Source organism: Oncorhynchus kisutch, linkage group LG26, assembly GCF_002021735.2.
Source record: "Oncorhynchus kisutch isolate 150728-3 linkage group LG26, Okis_V2, whole genome shotgun sequence".
Classification (NCBI taxonomy): domain Eukaryota; kingdom Metazoa; phylum Chordata; class Actinopteri; order Salmoniformes; family Salmonidae; genus Oncorhynchus; species Oncorhynchus kisutch.
Genome location: NC_034199.2, coordinates 28283528 through 28301645, shown reverse-complemented (window position 1 = coordinate 28301645; position 18118 = coordinate 28283528). Strand labels below are relative to the sequence as shown.

The 18118-nt window shown below is 44.0% G+C and overlaps 1 protein-coding gene across 2 annotated transcripts in view; it reads right to left on the bottom strand.

The window, feature by feature from the left end:
* LOC109877800 (ephrin type-A receptor 6-like) overlaps positions 1-18118 on the bottom strand; it is a 204830-nt gene that overhangs the window by 125221 nt on the left and 61491 nt on the right. For both annotated transcript variants that reach the window (XM_031805585.1, XM_031805584.1), the window contains exons 3-5: positions 9568-9696; positions 9178-9396; positions 8665-8980 (exon numbers count right to left, since the gene is read on the bottom strand). In XM_031805585.1, the coding sequence (XP_031661445.1) occupies positions 8665-8980; positions 9178-9396; positions 9568-9696 (664 nt within the window). The remainder of the gene's footprint in view (positions 1-8664; positions 8981-9177; positions 9397-9567; positions 9697-18118) is intronic.

The following is an 18118-nucleotide window of genomic DNA, read 5'->3' as shown; positions in this document are numbered from 1 at the left end:
ACTCAGTCTCTGTAAGGCTGAAGAGCTAATAGGAGTGGAGGCCTACTGATCCACCACACACACACACACACACAACCTGGCAGGTCACACACAGCCCCAGCACTGACAACAGAGGAAAGTAGAGTCTAACACAGATAAAACTGACTGATAAAATACTTTGCAGTCACACTTCCAACATGTGAAGGCTATGTTGACATCCTGAACTTTTCTCTACTAAACTTGTTGAAAGTTGTGTGCGGAAAAAACAACATCTCCGACACTAACTCCATCTGAGCAGTGTTGTTGTGATTTATACCTCAGCTGGATCAATGTGTTGCAGAGACAGAGACAGATCTGTTATAAATTATGTCTCTATACTGCAGCGGTGCAGCTCAGGAAATATTTTCTCTGGAAAGGAGCCTCGGCTGAAGTCTACAACCAGTAAGGTTAAGCATTGTGTTGATAATTGTGGTGAAAAACTACAAGATCCCAGTATAATGGAAGCTGAAAACCTCACATATTCAGATGGGAAATGAAATGTCACGGCAATGCACAGTAATCATTTTCCCATAGAGGCTTACAGAGAGAGAGAGGAAGGGAACCGGCATGGCTTAAGTTAGTGTTGCAGGGCAATGTGTGAGCTGTCAGAACATTACTTTGTAGCTGTTATTCCTTTGCTTCTGTCGCTGCCTACACTAACAGGATTGTGGTCCTGTGGTGGACCCGGAGGAGGAAGTTGCCCCTTGACACTGACCTTCAGTCAGTTTTGTGGGGTTAAGATTGGGGGAGTTTAAGCAGATACATTTTTACTGACCCTATAGATAGCTCTCTTATAATGATCTGTGACTATGCTCAAAATCTGGTGTCAGAAGGCCTCTATCTCCAGTCCATTTGGAAAGTATTCAGACCCCTTCCATTTTCCACATGTTGTTACGTTACAGCCTTATTCTAAAATGGATTGAATAAAAAAATGTTCCACATCATTCTATACACAACACTCCATTATTACAAAGAAAAAAACTGGTTTATATATTTTTTGCAAATGTATAAAAAATAAAAAACAGATACGTTATTTATAAAAGTATTCAGACCCTTTGACATGGCACAAAAAATGGTTTCCATTGATCATCCTTGCAACTTGGAGTCCACCTGTGGTAAATTAAACTGATTGGACATGATTTAGAAAGGCACACACCGGTCTATATAAGGTCACACAGTTGACAGTGCATGTCAGAGCAAAAACCAAGCCATGAGATCGAAGGAATTGTCCGTAGAGCTCAGAGACAGGATTGTGTCGAGGCACAGATCTGGGGAAGGGTACCAAAAAATGTCTGCAGCATTGAAGTTCCCCAAGAACACAATGGCCTTCATCTTTCTTAAATCGAAGAAGTTTGGAAACACCAAGACTCTGCGCTTGGAGTTTGCCAAAAGGCACCTAAAGACTCTCAGACCATGAGAAACAAGATTCTCTGGTCTGATGAAACCAAGATTGAACACTTTGGCCTGAATGATAAGCGTCACATCAGGGGGAAACCTCGCACCATCCCTACGGTGAAGCATGGTGGGGGCATCATCATGCTGTGAGGATTTTTTTCTGCGGCAGAGACTGGGAGACTAGTTAGGATCGAGGCAAAGATTAAAGGAGCAAAGTGCAGAGAAATTCTTGATGAAAACCTGCTCAAGAGCACAGGGGGACCGTAGACTGGTGCGAAGGTTCACCTTCCAACAGGACAATGAGCCGAAGCCAAGATAACGCAGGAGTGGCTTTGGGACAAGTCTATGAATGTCCTTGAGTGGCCCAGCTAGAGCCTGATCAAACATTTCTGGAGAGACCTGAAAATAGTTGTGCAGCGACACTCCCCATCCAACCTGACAGAGCTTGAGAGGATCTGCAGAGAAGAATGGGAGTGAAACTTCCCAAATACAGGTGTGCGAAGCTTGTAGAGTCATACCCAAGAAGACTCGAGGCTGTAAACACTGCCAAAGCCGCTTCAATAAAGTACTGAGTAAAGGGTCTGAATACTTATGTAAATGTCTTCTTTTTTGGGGGGGCAAAATAAAAAAACAACCATGTTTTTGCTTTGTCATCATGGGGTATTGTGTGTAGATTGATGAGGAAATAAGGCTGTACTGTAACAAAATGCGGAAAATACTTTCCGAATGCACTATATAGTACATAAGAGTGTGTTGAGTCGAGGTGATGTGGGACTGATGTATTAGCGTTTGGTCCTCCTGACACCCTGGAATCCCTGCGGCAGGCCAGGCAGCGTGGAGGTTAAATAACTACTGTGTGACTGCTGGAACAATGAGCAGGCCCTAGTTTAGGGCTGACATGGCTTTATAATGGCTACACATCGCCTTGCCCACAGGGCAAAGACTAACACAACTGTTAAATCTACTAAAGTAAGAGGGAAAGAGGGAGGGAGGGATGGAGAGGGAGGGAGGGATGGAGAGGGAGGGAGGGATGGATGGAGAGAGAGAGAGGGAGAATAGGCATTCTAGTTGGAACACAACAGAGAGATAGATTCATGTTTGAGGTTGTTTAAATTCAGGTAATGTCCTCAAACATTAGCATACACATGTGGTGAATCTCCTTTACCTTAGTGTAATGGATGATCAGAGTTTAGACCAGAGACAGAATGTCTCAGAGTTGTGTATCTCTCTCTGTTTTCCTCTCAGTAAACTCATAGTTGTGGGTCGAGTAAGGATAGCAGTCAACTGGGAGCTCAGTAATTCTTCAGACAAGCAGGGCTCCCTGAAATGCGGCGGGAAGCCAGACAGTCGGGCAGAGTGTCGGCGGGAACCCAGACAGACACAGTTTTAAGGGTACACCGTACATGACAGCAGAGACAGCAAAGGTACTCTGCTGCATTATCAGCATCTACAAGTATCCCTGCTCTCAGATCTTAAAAATAGATCTTAACGATTCTGGTGTGCCAAGCTACAATAGACTGTAAAGAATTGGGGAAAGTTAGAAGAAGAAAGAAATACACTAGAAATTCAGTTCTGATCACAGCTGTAGTGAAATGTTATCTGGCTGATTGCTGAGCAGCTGTACATGCAGCTGTGAACCTCTCAGATCTGCACCACAGATGAATCATCATCAACTACTACTGATGACAACCCAAAGCTGCATGGGAAGAGGACATCTCTGAACAATGAGTGGGTGAGAGACTGAGGGAACACTGGAGATCGAGAGAAGAGGCTACATCTTTAGTCCCAGATGGCTTTGACCTTACCCCCACTCTCTCCCCCGGTCTCTGACCCAACCTCCCCCTACCCCCGGTCTCTGACCCAACCTCCCCCTACCCTTGGTCTCTGACCCAACCTCCCCTACCCCCGGTCTCTGACCCAACATCCCCCTACCCTTGGTCTCTGACCCAACCTCCCCCTACCCCCAGTCTCTGACCCAACCTCCCCCTACTGACAGGTCCAGAGTCTGGCCACGGGGCAGTGCCCTTTCCTCTCCCACACCAGGGGGGTGCTGTAGCTGGCCTTCCCATCAGAGTTAGGGGCAGACAGGGGGAGTGTTGTGTGTATATACAATGCCTTTATTTGAAATGTGTAAATACAGCAATTTGTGTAAAACTTAAAGCAGATCCTCTTCTGAGATGGATAGAAACATAAAATGCAGTTGCATAGCCCTGAACCAGTTCTGTTAGTGTCACCCCATGTCTCATAGAGTGGAGCCAAGGAGTGACAACCCAGAGCCACCATCAGACAGACCGATAGACAGACAGTCCAGGGATCAAACCCCTGTCTGGCCAGCCTCAGCAGAGGTAATCCCTGACAGCAAGGTGTCCTGGCCCTTGCCTCAGATCACAGCCGGAGACCCCTGACTATACTGCCCTCATTTACAGTACCTACACACACAAAGCAGTGGGTTGGATGCCAGGCAGGCTTTAAAGCAGCTTCAGAGGACGGACGGACGGACGGACGGACGGACGGAGGGAGGGAGGGAGGGAGGGAGGGAGGGAGGGAGGGAGGGAGGGAGGGAGGGAGGGAGGGAGGGAGGGAGGGAGGGACGGACGGACGGACGGACGGACGGACGGACGGACGGACGGACGGACGGACGGACGGACGGACGGACGGACGGACGGACGGACGGACGGACGGACGGACGGACGGACGGACGGACGGACGGACGGACGGACGGACGGACGGACGGACGGACGGACGGACGGACGGACGGACGGACGGACGGACGGACGGACGGACGGACGGACGGACGGACGGACGGACGGACGGACGGACGGACGGACGGACGGACGGACGGACGGACGGACGGACGGACGGACGGACGGACGGACGGACGGACGGACGGACAGACAGACAGACAGACAGACAGACAGACAGACAGACAGACAGACAGACAGACAGACAGACAGACAGACAGACAGACAGACAGACAGACAGACAGACAGACAGACAGACAGACAGACAGACAGACAGACAGACAGACAGACAGACAGACAGACAGACAGACAGACAGACAGACCAGACAGACAGACAGACAGACAGACAGACAGACAGACAGACAGACAGACAGACAGACAGACAGACAGACAGACAGACAGACAGACAGACAGACAGACAGACAGGTCTCCCTCCCCAGTCAGTTGTATTACATCCTCTCAACATGGCCACTGGAAGCAGGCTGAGACTACAGACAGACCCCTAAAACATCCGGAGAGATGACAACACCCCTAGCTTTCACTCTCACATTACCCTAACATAGTCTAGCACCAAGTGTACCGTACACTAATACCTCATGCCCTCATCTGCAAAGAGAAAAAGAGCACGATAGCAGTCAATGTTTATTTTAATTGTTTTACAGAATATCTCCCCTACTGTTCCACACAGCATCTCTCCCCTACTGTTCCACAGTTCAGGCTGTACCAACCCACTGCAAATCAGATTCACACAGCCAGAGCCCCTCACATTACTTCTCATCTGAATGGCAGAGTGGGAGGGATGGTACAAAGGAGGAGAGATGGAAGGAGGAGGAGAGGTGACAGGAGAGAGAAGGAGGGATGGCAGGATAATTAAGGATAGAGGATGACACATCTGGCTTTGTAGAGCTGCTTGTGGCTCTGCCTATCTGCACCACACCGATACCGCAGGATAACAAATAAAAGCGAGGGATGGAGAGATACAGAGAGAGACAGAGACAGACAGACATAGATGAGATGAGGAGGGAGTTTAAGGGAGAGAGAGAGTGGGGAGGGGAGAGAGAAGGTGAGGGAGAGAGTGGGGGGAGGAGAGAGAGGGAGAGAGTTGGGGAGGAGAGAGATGGAGAGAGGGAGAGAGTAGGGGGAGGAGAGAGATGGAGAGAGGGAGAGGAGCGAGATGGGCTGGATTGCCCAGGATTGGCTAAGATAATGGTTGGGCTGGACATGCTGTGAGATGAGTTTGGATTGGTCTGCCATGTAGCATGCTTCTGTCTATAAAATGAGCTGCTCAGTATGTGTAGATAATCCTTGCTACTGCCACTTATTTGAAAGATACAGTAGAACATTAGCCATGGAGAACTGCAAAAGTGCTGCTACTGCTCTCAACAACAATGCTGCCCTGAATTTATCAGGCGCTGTCGACAAAGATCAGTGGGAAAAAGTTGTGATGGACTACTTTCTGCACACGTCAGTGTGAACCGGAGTGACTTGATACAACGGTTCCAGCTACATTTCAGATATTTTGTGTCTAATTTTGCAAGAAAGTTGGTTTCATTGCAAGTTAAACTGTAGTGTAAGCTAGTGGATGTTAGCTTTCTGGCTCGCTAGCTAACGTTACGATATATGTCGTAATACATATTTCACAGAAACTCATTTGTATTGCTAGTTACAGCCTAATGTTAGCTAGCTATCTAAACTTGAACCTACAATAGTTGGTTAGCATTAGCTACCTGCAGATTCATACTACAGCATTTCATGAATGGCGGCTAGCTATGGCAATCCGTTTGTACTGTAGCTATGGGTTGGGATTATGGTTAATCGTTTAGCTAGCTAGCAAGCTACATGTCTAAACAAAAAAGACTCCACTTCGCCAGATGATTGTCTGGGGGTGATTACGGCTATCTATTGTTTTTCATGAACATGTGTACATGTCAAGACAATAGTGACCCCTCCGCTTTGCTAGGGGGGTTCAAGCATTTATTTCACATGAAGTCATGACATGCGACATACGCCTAGTTTCTTGAAACGGGCCACATTTTTATCTAGCAGCCTCCATGGAAAATCTCTATTATTTGTGCTAATTTTGTTTGCATTCTAGTAATAGTGTCACACCCTGACCTGAGTATTCTTTGTTTTCTTTATATATTTTGGTTAGGTCAGGGTGTGACATGGGTGATGTATGTGTTTTAGTACTGTCTAGGGGTTTTGTATGTTTATGGGGTTGTTTACCATTTAGGTGTTTATGTATGTCTATGGTTGCCTAGATTGGTTCTCACTTAGAGGCAGCTGTTTACCGTTGTCTCTGATTGGGAACCATATTTAGGCAGCCATCTTCTTTGGGTATTTCGTGGGTTATTGTCCATGTCTAGTTGCCTGTGTCTGCACGTTTGTAGTATAGCGTCACGTTCATTTAGTTGTTTTTGTAGTTTGTTTAGTGTCCGTCCTCATTAAAATATAACATGTATTCAATTCACGCTGCACCTTGGTCTTCTCACTACGACGAACGTGACGAATAGATACCCAATGGGCTTCTTTATGTTTTTTATTTGGTGCCCCCTTGTGTACTAAGCCGGCAATACCGTATATCTCGGTATGATCGAAGGACGATATGAGGATATGAAAATCTGGACATTAATCTAGGCCATATATAATCCCCCTGCAGGTCAGCACGTCTGATGAAGAGCCTACAGACACCGGTACTGTGTCCAACCTCTTGTTCACAAGCATAACAACCTAAAGCTATGAATCAGAGATCAACATAAATCATTCGCTAAGCTGTATTCATATCATACAGCTTCAGAAATGACTCAGATTAAATACGACACAGTATGCAGTACTGTAAATAGATGGAATGAGGGGGTTGGAAAGAGGTAAACAAAGAGAGAGAGAGAGAGAGAGTGGGGGGCTACTGAGATGGGGAAATAGATCATGAGAGGGAGGGATGGACAGAGACGGAGAGGAAGCCACACAGAGAGCACCTAGATCTGCTACACAGATTCTGTCAGACCTGGGCCCTGACAGTAAATATCAGTAAGACAAGGTCCAGTTGCCAGGACCACAAATACAAATTCAATCTAGATCCCGTTGACCTAGAGCACACAAAAAAACAATACATACCTCGGCCTAAACATCAGCGCCACAGGTAACTATACATACCTCGGCCTAAACATCAGCGCCACAGGTAACTATACATACCTCAGCCTAAACATCAGCGCCACAGGTAACTATACATACCTCAGCCTAAACATCAGCGCCACAGGTAACTTCCACAAAGCTGTGAACAATCTGAGAGACAAGGCAAGAAGGTCCTTCTATGCCATCTGAAGGAACATAAAAAATACTTAAATCAGTTATACAACCCATTGCCCTTTATGGTTGTGAGGTTTGGGGTCCGCTCACCAACCAAGAACTCACAAAATGGGACAAACACCAAATTGAGACTATGCTTGCAGAAGAATGCTAAAAATATCCTCCGTGTACAACGTAGAACACCAAATAATGCAGAATTAGGCCGATACCCGCTAATTATCAAAATCCAGAAAAGAGACGTTAAATTCTACAACCATCTAAAAGGAAGCGATTCCCAAACCTTTCATAACAAAGCCATCACCTACAGAGAGATGAACCTGGAGAAGAGTCCCTTAAGCAAGCTGGTCCTGGGGCTCTGTTCACAAACACAAAACACCCCACAGAGCCCCAGGACAGCAACACAATTAGACCCAACCAAATCATGAGAAAACAAAAAGAGAATTACTTGACACATTGGAAAGAATTTACAACAAAACTGAGCAAACTAGAATGCTATTTGGCCCTAAACAAAGAGTACACAGTGGCAGAATACCTGACCACTGTGGCTGACTCACAATTAAGGAAATCTTTGAGCATGTACAGACTCAGTGAGCATAGCCTTGCTATTGAGAAAGGCCGCCGAAGGCAAACCTGTCTCTCGAGAGAAGACAGGCTATGTGCACACTGCCCACAAAATGAGGTGGAAACTGAGCTGCACTTCCTAACCTCTTGCCAAATGCATGACCATATTAGAGACACATATTTCCTTCAAATAACACAGAACCTCAAAGAACTTGAAAACAAATCCAATTTGAAAAACCCCCGTATCTATTGGATGAAATACCACAGTGTGCAATCACAGCATCAAAATGTGTGACCTGTTGCCACAAGAAAAGGTCAACCAATGAAAAACTAACACTATTGTAAATACAACCCATATTTATGTTGATTTATTTTCCCTTATGTCCTTTAACCATTTGCACATCATTACAACACTGTATATAGACATAATATGAAATGTCTTTATTCTTTTGGAACTTTTGTGAATGTAATGTTTACTGTTAATTTGTATTGTTTATTTAACTTTATTATCTATTTCACTTGCTTTGGCAATGTTAACATGTGTTTCCCATGCCAATAAAGCCCTTAAATTGAATTGAAATTGAATTGAGATCAAGAGAGGGAGAGAAAAAGAAAGGTGGACAGATCAAATCATGTCACTCACCGAAACACGCCCCGTCCATCTCCTCGTAGCCCACGCTACAGACACACTTCCCCAGAGGCACCAGCCAATCACCATCAGCGCCGCAGTACAGTTTGGGCGTGTCCCTCTCCTCGGCATGCTCCACACACGCCCCCCTGACCTCCACCAGGGAGGAGGAGTCGACCCGGGGCACGGTGTCAGGGAAGGAGGCCAGGTTCCTCAGGGTGAAGGGACACTTCTTGTAGTACACCCTGACTGAGACCAGGGCGATGCACGCCCCAATATCCTGGAACGCCAGGTACAAACCCTTCCTGGAGATAGGACCCACTTCCCGCACCTATAGAAAAAATTCACATGAACAATGATTGCCCATTGGGGATTAGGAAAGTAAATTGAATTAAACCCTAGTATGCAGTGCCTGCACAATTTCCCCTTGTAGGAAATTGTCATGCCAAACAATAGGAGTTGGCAAGGGAGCAGAAACAGACTAGAAATAAATCACATATTATTGAAATTGAATGAAATGAAGTGGACCTCTGTGTTGAGCTTCAGAATGCGGTCTCCCAGATCCATCTGAGTGAAGCTCTCGTCTGCAGCGATGGTGTCGATCTTGGTGTACTGGGAGGGTTTGAACTTGACCCCGTGGGACTCATCTGTCTCATAGTAGAAAAGGTTGAAGGTCTCCTTGCAGGTCCCAGACACCCAGGGGATGGAGTTACAGTCTCTCAGAGTGAACCGCAGCTCCACATACACCTTGGATAAATAATAAACAGTCAAGTACAGTAGCTGATGTATTATTCAAAGCCACTTACAGGAAATACAATTGGTTAGTATATGTGTCCCTTGTGGGAATTAAACCCACAAACCAGGTGTTACCAGCACCATTCTCCAACCTACTGAGCCATCTATCAAACCCCAACCCACCTTCTGTGCGGCCTGGCGGAAGATCCAGTTGGAGCGTAGCCAGTTGTTCTGGTTGGGTTCCATCACGTGACACACCTGGAAGGTATGGATGGGACGGTTGTGTTCATCCATCTCTGTTATAGCATCCCACTGGAGAGGAGAGGAGAGGAACAAGAGGAGGACAGGAAAAAAGGTACTGTTAGTGAGCTGCTAAGGATCTGGAGAAGGTCTATATGGAGGAGTGGGCCAAAATCCCTGCTGCAGTGTGTGCAAACCTGGTCAAGAACTACAGGAAACGTATGATCTCTGTAATTGCAAACAAAGGTTTCTGTATCAAATATTAAGTTCTGCTTTTCTGATGTATCAAATACTTATGTCATGCAATAAAATGCAAATAAAAATCATACAATGTGATTTTCTGGATTTTTGTTTTAGATTCCGTCTCTCACAGTTGAAGTGTACCTATGATAAAAATGACAGACCTCTACATGCTTTGTAAGTAGGAAAACCTGCAAAATCGGCAGTGTATCAAATACTTCTCCCCACTGTATATATAGTGTGGAAAGCTGTCCAACGTTAGAAAGTAAAAGGAACAGGAACGTTCCTAAACCGATAATAACTGTCTCTAACCACCTGTACCCCAGCTCTGTGACTCCCAGGTCATATGACAAAGGTGAAAGCTCTGTAAGTGCTTCATGAGGTCACAGGTCACCTGCCTCTGTGTTGTTAGAATTGAAATCTAATGGAGCTGTTTAGCCCCAACCCTCTGGCTCTACCCTCTATTACACTGACACGCACAAACAGGGAGTGCGTGTGTGTGTGTGACAGCTGTAGCGACCCTGGACCACCTATCACCAAGCTCCCAGAATCAAATTACCTGCTGAGGAAAATGGTTTTAAATCAGCTCAACAACAGCACAACACTTGCCCGTCAGTCTAGTTATGTGGCTGATGTGACTCTGACCTCTGTATGCACTTTGACCTCCGCATACTCTTTGTCCTTGGGCAGATCATCTCACTCAATAGTGTTGTATAAAAATAAGTAGTACTTGCATGGAATAGATGGTCTAGTGTCACTCCCAACCCTGTCTCCTAAACCAACAAAGGCTTTATATGGTGTCTGTTGTCTAATACAGTAAAAACACAGCAGCACCAAGTGTAGAGAAGAAAAACAACCCCTTCTTCTCTCCTCAACTCACTCTGTCAACCCATCTCCCTTCTCTCTCTCCCCCCCCCCCCCCGTATCTAGTCTAATTAATAAGTGGGAAGAACAGAAGCTCTTTATTAGCAAACAGACTATGGAGAGTTGGGGAAAGAGGACACTAATTTAGGCCAATTATTTCAGCGATAATAAGCTGTATTGTACTTATCTAAACACTACCTCTCAACAGGAGAACAGTAATCAAATCCTAATGTTTAGTTTCAAAGACTCATTATCCTTTTTAATGACATGTTTTAATTCAATCAAAAAGAGGACACGTTTTAATACATTTCTTCCTCAAGGTGTCACAGTAATCATAACGTAATTAAAACAAATTGATTTAGATTAGTATTATATTGCCTAATATGCATCATGTGGTATTGTGCTGTGGTGAATTCTAAATAGGATCCTAACACAGCCATTTACAACTCTGTGGGTTTGCTTCAGCCAAATCCTACATACAGACGTCAAAATATCAAATATCAAACAAACTAAAAATTACATCAGTGATATAAAAAGACTGACATTTTCGTCCACTTCTTACTTTAGGAAATTAAATAAAGAGATACAGTCAGAAAGCCTAAAAGTGGTGACACACATTGATTATGCAGTGTAGTTTTCCTACACCACCACAGATGATTATTGATTATGCAGTGTAGTTTTCCTACACCACCACAGATGATTATTGATTATGCAGTGTAGTTTTCCTACACCACCACAGATGATTATTGATTATGCAGTGTAGTTTTCCTACACCACCACAGATGCAGAGTCACGTATGAACATGTTTTACATCCTCACCAGCTGTATAGTGATCGTTACAACACCTTGAACAGGTATATACGGTACACTGAGTGCACAAAACATTAAGAACGCACGCTCTTTCCATGACCGACTGATCAGGTGAATCCAGGTGAAAGCTATGATCCCTTATTGATGTCACTTGTTAAATCCACTTCAATCAGTGTAGATGAAGGGGAGTAGACAGGATAAAGAAGGATTTTTAAGCCTTGAGACAATTCAGACATGGAAGGTGTGTGTGTGCGCCATTCAGAGGGTGAATGGGAAAGACAACGGATGGAAGTGTCATTGAACGGGGTGTGATAGTAGGTGCCAGGAGCACAGGGTTTGAGTGTGTCAAGAACTGCAATGCTGCTGGTGTGTATCAAGAATGGTCCACCACCCAAAGGATATCCAGCCAACTTGACACAACTGTGGGAAGTATTGGAGTCAACATGGGCCAGCATCCCGGTGCAACTCAATATTTAGAAAGGGGTTCTTAATGTTTTGTACACTCAGTGTATATCTAGGTGTAGGTGTAACCTTATCAGTAGACTCTGGTATCAGCAGTCTCCGTTACAAACCCGCCTCATCCCCCAAAGGTATCTTTTCAAAGACTCTTACATAAACTCCCTCACTCTAGCTTAGAGAAACTAAAGGAGCTTGAGATAGTTCGTCTCTGTAAGGCCAGAGATAGACACCCTGGGGTGGTCTTAGAAAACAGCTCTCTACGGAGACACCAGTGTCTGTGTGTAGAGTCTGTGTGTGTGTGTCTGTGTGTGTGAGTGCTGACATGTGGATGGGGAATAGAGTGACAGGGCCGAATGACGCGGAGCCCTGTGGTGGTGGTGTATGTGAGTGAGTCTCCTAAGGCGTCTGTCCTCTGGCTGGTACCCCTGCCATCTCTCAGTGACCCCAAAGCTGAGATGGAGAAAGCAGCGGGCCCCCAGTGGCCCCTCACAGCCCTCTATGGGGCCCCTGTCTTTCATAGCGCAGCCCTCCACACACAGAGCTTTGCTCTAAGAAGTCCTGTGTGGCCCTCCACACTCCACCCTGACACCTCGGCTCTGTCTCTCAACACTGTACCCAGTCGGGGGGGAATGTTCTCTTCAATCTAGCTCCTTTTATTTCCCGTTGTCTGGGTAGTACCCGGCTCCACGATGAGGCAAAAGGGGGCTTAGCCCCTCAGTTGAAACTTCTGCCCCCCTCATTGTGCTTCGCTGTCAGCACAATGGACAGAGCACGCCTCGATGTGTGTGTAGGGGGGCTATGGAAAGTCACTAGGGCACAGTTAACCAGTAATTGCTGGCTTTTGGCTGATAAAATAAATGAAAAGTGGATAAATAAAATGATAGTCGGACACAGGGGCTGCCCTGTTGCTGAGGAGAGAAAGCAAAAGCGAGAGCCAAGCCTTGGCCTAGGCTTGTTGATTGCGAAGATGGAGGCCTTTTTCATTTAAGTAAATTAAAGTTAGAGACTTTGCCTATAGTGAAAAGCCTACAAGGCAGGGCTCCAGACTGCAACCATTTAGTCACATTTTGTGACCCTTTGACACCTGGCTGTGGGAATAAACTATGTATTTGTTGCATCGGTGCACATTAATTCACCTCATTAAAACGTCTTGTTTTTTAGGAGGCTAAAACTATGATTTGGACAGTAAACAGTAAAGTACATTATCATCATGTACCTGTTTTGCTGGGGCCTGCTGCTGCGTCCAGTGAGCTACACTACTCTCTCCTTTCCCGGGTGAAAAACACTCTCCGGGAGAAAGAAAAGTGTGAGAACAGAAAAGTGATTGTATAACATTTTAAAATCCAATTGCTAGGAAAACACAGCTATCCTGTTGTCACAGACGGAGAGAGGACGTTCTCAGCTTTCTGTGTGTAGATTTTTTTATTTCTCAAATATCAATTATGAGCACAATAGCAACTATTTTACAAATATATTTGATATGGCTTTGAGATGTGTGAGTGGCACCAGGGGAACATTTTCATCTGGAGCCCTGCAACAAGTAGAATTTCCTCCATATGGAAAAGTATTACTTCTGTTAGTGGACAAAGATAAGAAGAATGTTGGCGCGGCCAAAGTAGACCACTGTGCAGCTATCTATTCAGGTGGGATGCAATTTTGGAAATATATATAATATAATAATTTGTTTTATCATTATTATTGTATATCAGTTATTGTAGGCCTAATTATTCATCCAAAAGTTTTTTTTAATGCAAAGAGTGTTTTGCTTCATTCTGATGAGACAGTTTTGTTGGCTAAATATAGCTTGATCAGTCGTTTTAATTGTGTGCTCCATATTTAGTTTAAGATTATAAGTAGGCCTGTTGTAAAATAAACATCATTAGTATATTGCTGTCATTTGTTGGATATGGTAGGCACTAGCCTTTCTTGGATATTGCTGCAATATAGCCTATACAAAACTATTGTGAAGGTTTAAACCAGTTTGCAAGTTCTCTGTTCTCTGCTACCGCACGGCAAGTGGTCCCAGAGGGCCAAGTCTAGGTCCAAAAAGCTTCTACTCCCAAGCCATAATACTCCTGGAACAGGTAATCAAAGGGCTACCCAGACCCCTCTTTTACGCTGCTGCTACTCTCTGTTTATTATCTATGCATAGTCACTTTAACCTGACCTACTTGTACATATTACCTCGACTAACCGGTGCCCATTGACTCTGTACCGATACCCCCTGTATATAGTACTGCTTGTTATTTTACTGCTGCTGTTGAATTATTTGTTACTTTTATTTTCTATTTAACACTTTTTTTGTTAAAGCATTGTTGGTTAAGGGCTCGTAAGTAAGCATTTCACTGTAAGGTCTACTACACCTATTGTATTCGACGTATGTGACAAATACAATTTGATTTGTTTAATTCTGTTCAGCCATTTTTTGGGGCCAAATTAAGTTCCAATTGTAACGTTTGCCGCAATAGAATGCTCGTATTTTCTCTATCAACAATGGCTTGAGTTACTTTTGATACTACCCTAATAAAGTTAAGATTCTTTAGTGAAGGTTTGTGTGGTGTGGCTATTAGCCTATGGTATGAAGGCAGTGTGTAAAGGCTCTCAAATTGACTCCGACAGTTGAACTTGACATGTGGAAGAATGTCTTAGGCCTACCAGAGTTACTCCTATAATCTAACAATACAATGCTTATCTTTCTAAGAAAACAAATGAACTAGCCTCTTTCCGTACGTCTATATCTGTATAGCAGGGATAACAAGGACAATGTAATGCATGTCGGTGTTGTAGCTCTCTCTCTCTCTCTCTCTCTCTCTCTCTCTCTCTCTCTCTCTCTCTCTCTCTCTCTCTCTCTCTCTCTCTCTCTCTCTCTCTCTCTCTCTCTCTCTCTCTCTCTCTCTCTCTCTCTCTCTCTCTCTCTCTCTCTCTCTCTCTCTCTCTCTCTCTCTCTCTCTCTCTCTCTCTCTCTCTCTCTCTCTCTCTCTCTCTCTCTCTCTTCTCTCTCTCTCTCTCTCTCTCTCTCTCTCTCTCTCTTCTCTCAATAATAATAATAATAATAATAATAATAATAATACGCAAGTATAAACACCATGGGACCACGCAGCCGCCATACCGCTCAGGAAGGTGTTCTGTCTCCTAGAGATGAACATACTTTGGTGCGAAAAGTGCAAATCAATCCCAGAACAACAGCAATGGACCTTGTGAAGATGCTGGAGGGAACAGGTACAAAAGTATATTTATCCACAGTAAAACGAGTCCTCTATCGACATAACCTGAATGGCTGCTCAGCAAGGAAGAAGCAACTGCTCCAAAACCGCCATAAAAAAGCCAGACTACGGTTTGCAACTGCTTACTTTTACCGTACTTTACCTGTCCTCTGGTCTGATGAAACAAAAATAGAACTGTTTGGCCATAATGACCATCATTATGTTTGCAGGAAAAAATGAATATATATATATTAATATGAATACAGTGGTTGCCAAAGCCAATAGGCCTATGCAGGCAATGGCCTGACACATTTAGTGCTCAAACCTCCGACAGCTGAACCGTGAGGTGGACAACTATTGTTTTAGGAAAGTAAAAGCCCCAAAAAACAATAGGCTATAAAAGTGTTGCATAAGCTACAGATTAAAACACAAGGAAGTGTTGATGTAATTAGTTCTAGGCTGTTTTAATGCGACATAAATGTGGCTCTTCTGAAAAGGTAAGAAACAATCTAGCTGATTGGTTTTGATAAAAAAATATTGCTTTAATTTGTAGGGCACTGTCCATGGTGCTGATAAGGCACAACCTGTCAGTTCTTGGTCAAAAGTATTTGAAGGAGAATTCAATACAATTCCAATGCAAGAACCCAACTGACACAACTGGGTATAGCTACATAGTGGTATGTTTCATCATAGAAATAGATACTATTATGGTGTTCTTGGTAGCCCATTGGATTTCTTGGTAGCCTATTGGTTTTCTTGGTAGCCTATTGGTTTTCTTGGTAGCCTATTGGTTTTCTTGGTAGCCTATTGGTTTTCGTGGTTGTAAATGGAACTTGCGTATTGGAAACATGTTCGAACTTGATTCACAGAAGTCTATTGTGCCATTTCAAAATGTTTTGCTGAACTCATGAGTTGGATGATTTTCCATCTTTAAAGTGGGCCTGTAGGCCTATTTATTTAGCAAGACAGCTGTGCATGGCTGCATCTCACTGTAGTAGGCTATGTTTTGGTTATTTGGATCTTAATGGAACTAGCCTAAATATAGATTGTGTCATGCCTATAGATTGTGTCATCAATTCTGTTTACTAGGCCTACGACTTGGTATCACTGTTATGTTCGATTCGCATTCATTCGTTTGCATGTGTCGGTATTTTAAGCCAAACTGCTATTCAGTCATTTGTTTGCATGCGTTAATAACTAGGCTACTACTTTCAGCATTTAGTTTGCATTATATTGGTAAGACAGCTGTGTGTATGGCTTCATTCACATAGGGTAATTCACCTATTACAAACAGCCTATGTATCTTGTAGCCTATATTTATTACCAAAACTGCCTTGCTTGACTGTGTAGGGTGCTGTCCATTGTGCTGATAGAGTGCAGCGGAGATTGGCGCAAAATCTGTCACGTCAAAAGCACTCAATGATCTGAGTCTCGGCATGTTATGTTTATGTTTATTGTGGTATAGCATGATGTACAGTAGGGTCATATCGTCATACTGTCCTTCCCTCACCGCAGGATTTACGCTATTACAGGCTTAGTACACAAGGAAAGGCAAAAAAAGCCCATCGACGTCTATTACAAGAATGCTAGCAAAATGAGTAATAGCACATTTCCATGGAGCCTGCGAGCGCAATATGCTAACGAGCGCAAAGAAAAATAAAATAATTGCAAAGACAGGCAATCCAGCAAATAAAGTTACACAGGGCTTTTGGAAAGTATTCAGAGCCCTTGACTTTTTCCACATTTTGTTACATTACAGCCTTATTCTAAAATGGATTAAATAAAATAAATTCCTCAGCAATCTACACACAATAACACAGAATGACAAAGCGAAAACAGTTTTAAAAATGTTGGCACATTTATTAAAAATAAAATACAGAAATACCTTGACTACAGAAGTATTCAGACCCTTTACAATGAGACACTAAATTTAGCTCAGGTGCATCCTGTTTCCATTGATCATCCCTGAGTTGTTTCTACAACTTGATTGGATCCACCTGTGGTAAATTCAATTGATTGGACATGATTTGGAAAGGCACACACCTGTCTATAATACTGTCCCACAGTTGACAGTGCATGTCAGAGCAAAAACAAGGCCATGAGGTCAAAGGAATTGTCAGTCGAGCTCCAAGACAGGATTGTGTCGAGGCACAGATCTGGCAAAGGGTACCAACAAATTGCTGCAGCATTGAAGGTCCCCAAGAACACAGTGGCCTCAATTATTCTTAAATGGAAGAAGTTTGTAACCACCAAGACTACTTCTAGAGCTGGGGGCAACCGGGGGAGAAGGGCCTTGCTCAGGGAGGTGACCAAGAACCTGATGGTCACTCTGACAGAGCTCTAGAGTTACTCTGTGGAGATGGGAGAACCTTCCAGAACGACAACCATCTCTGCAGCATTCCACCAATCAGGCCTTTAAGGTAGAGTGGCCAGACAGAAGCCACTCCTCAGTAAAAGGCACATGACCGCCCGCTTGGAGTTTGCCAAAAGGCACCTAAAGACTCTCTGACCACGAATAACAAGGTTCTCTGTTCTGATGAAATCAAGATTGAAGAAGACTCGATGCTGTAATCGCTGCCAAAGGTGTTGAGTAAAGGGTCAGAATACTTATGTAAATGTAACATTTCAGTTGTTTATTTTGAATATATGAGCAAAAGTTTCTACAAAGCTGTGTTTGCTTTGTCATTATGGGGTGTTGTGTTTAGACTGATGAGGGAAACAAACTATTTCATACATTTTAGAATAAAGCTGTAATGTAACAAAATGTGGAAAAAGTCAAGGGGTCGGAATACTTTCCGAAGGCACTGTATATAGGAAGGAGCTACCTGAATGTCAAGCTTGATGAATTTGGACATTTACAAGCGAATGTGAATGAGAGACATTGTGCAAATAAAGAAGGTTTTGACGCATGCTTGTCT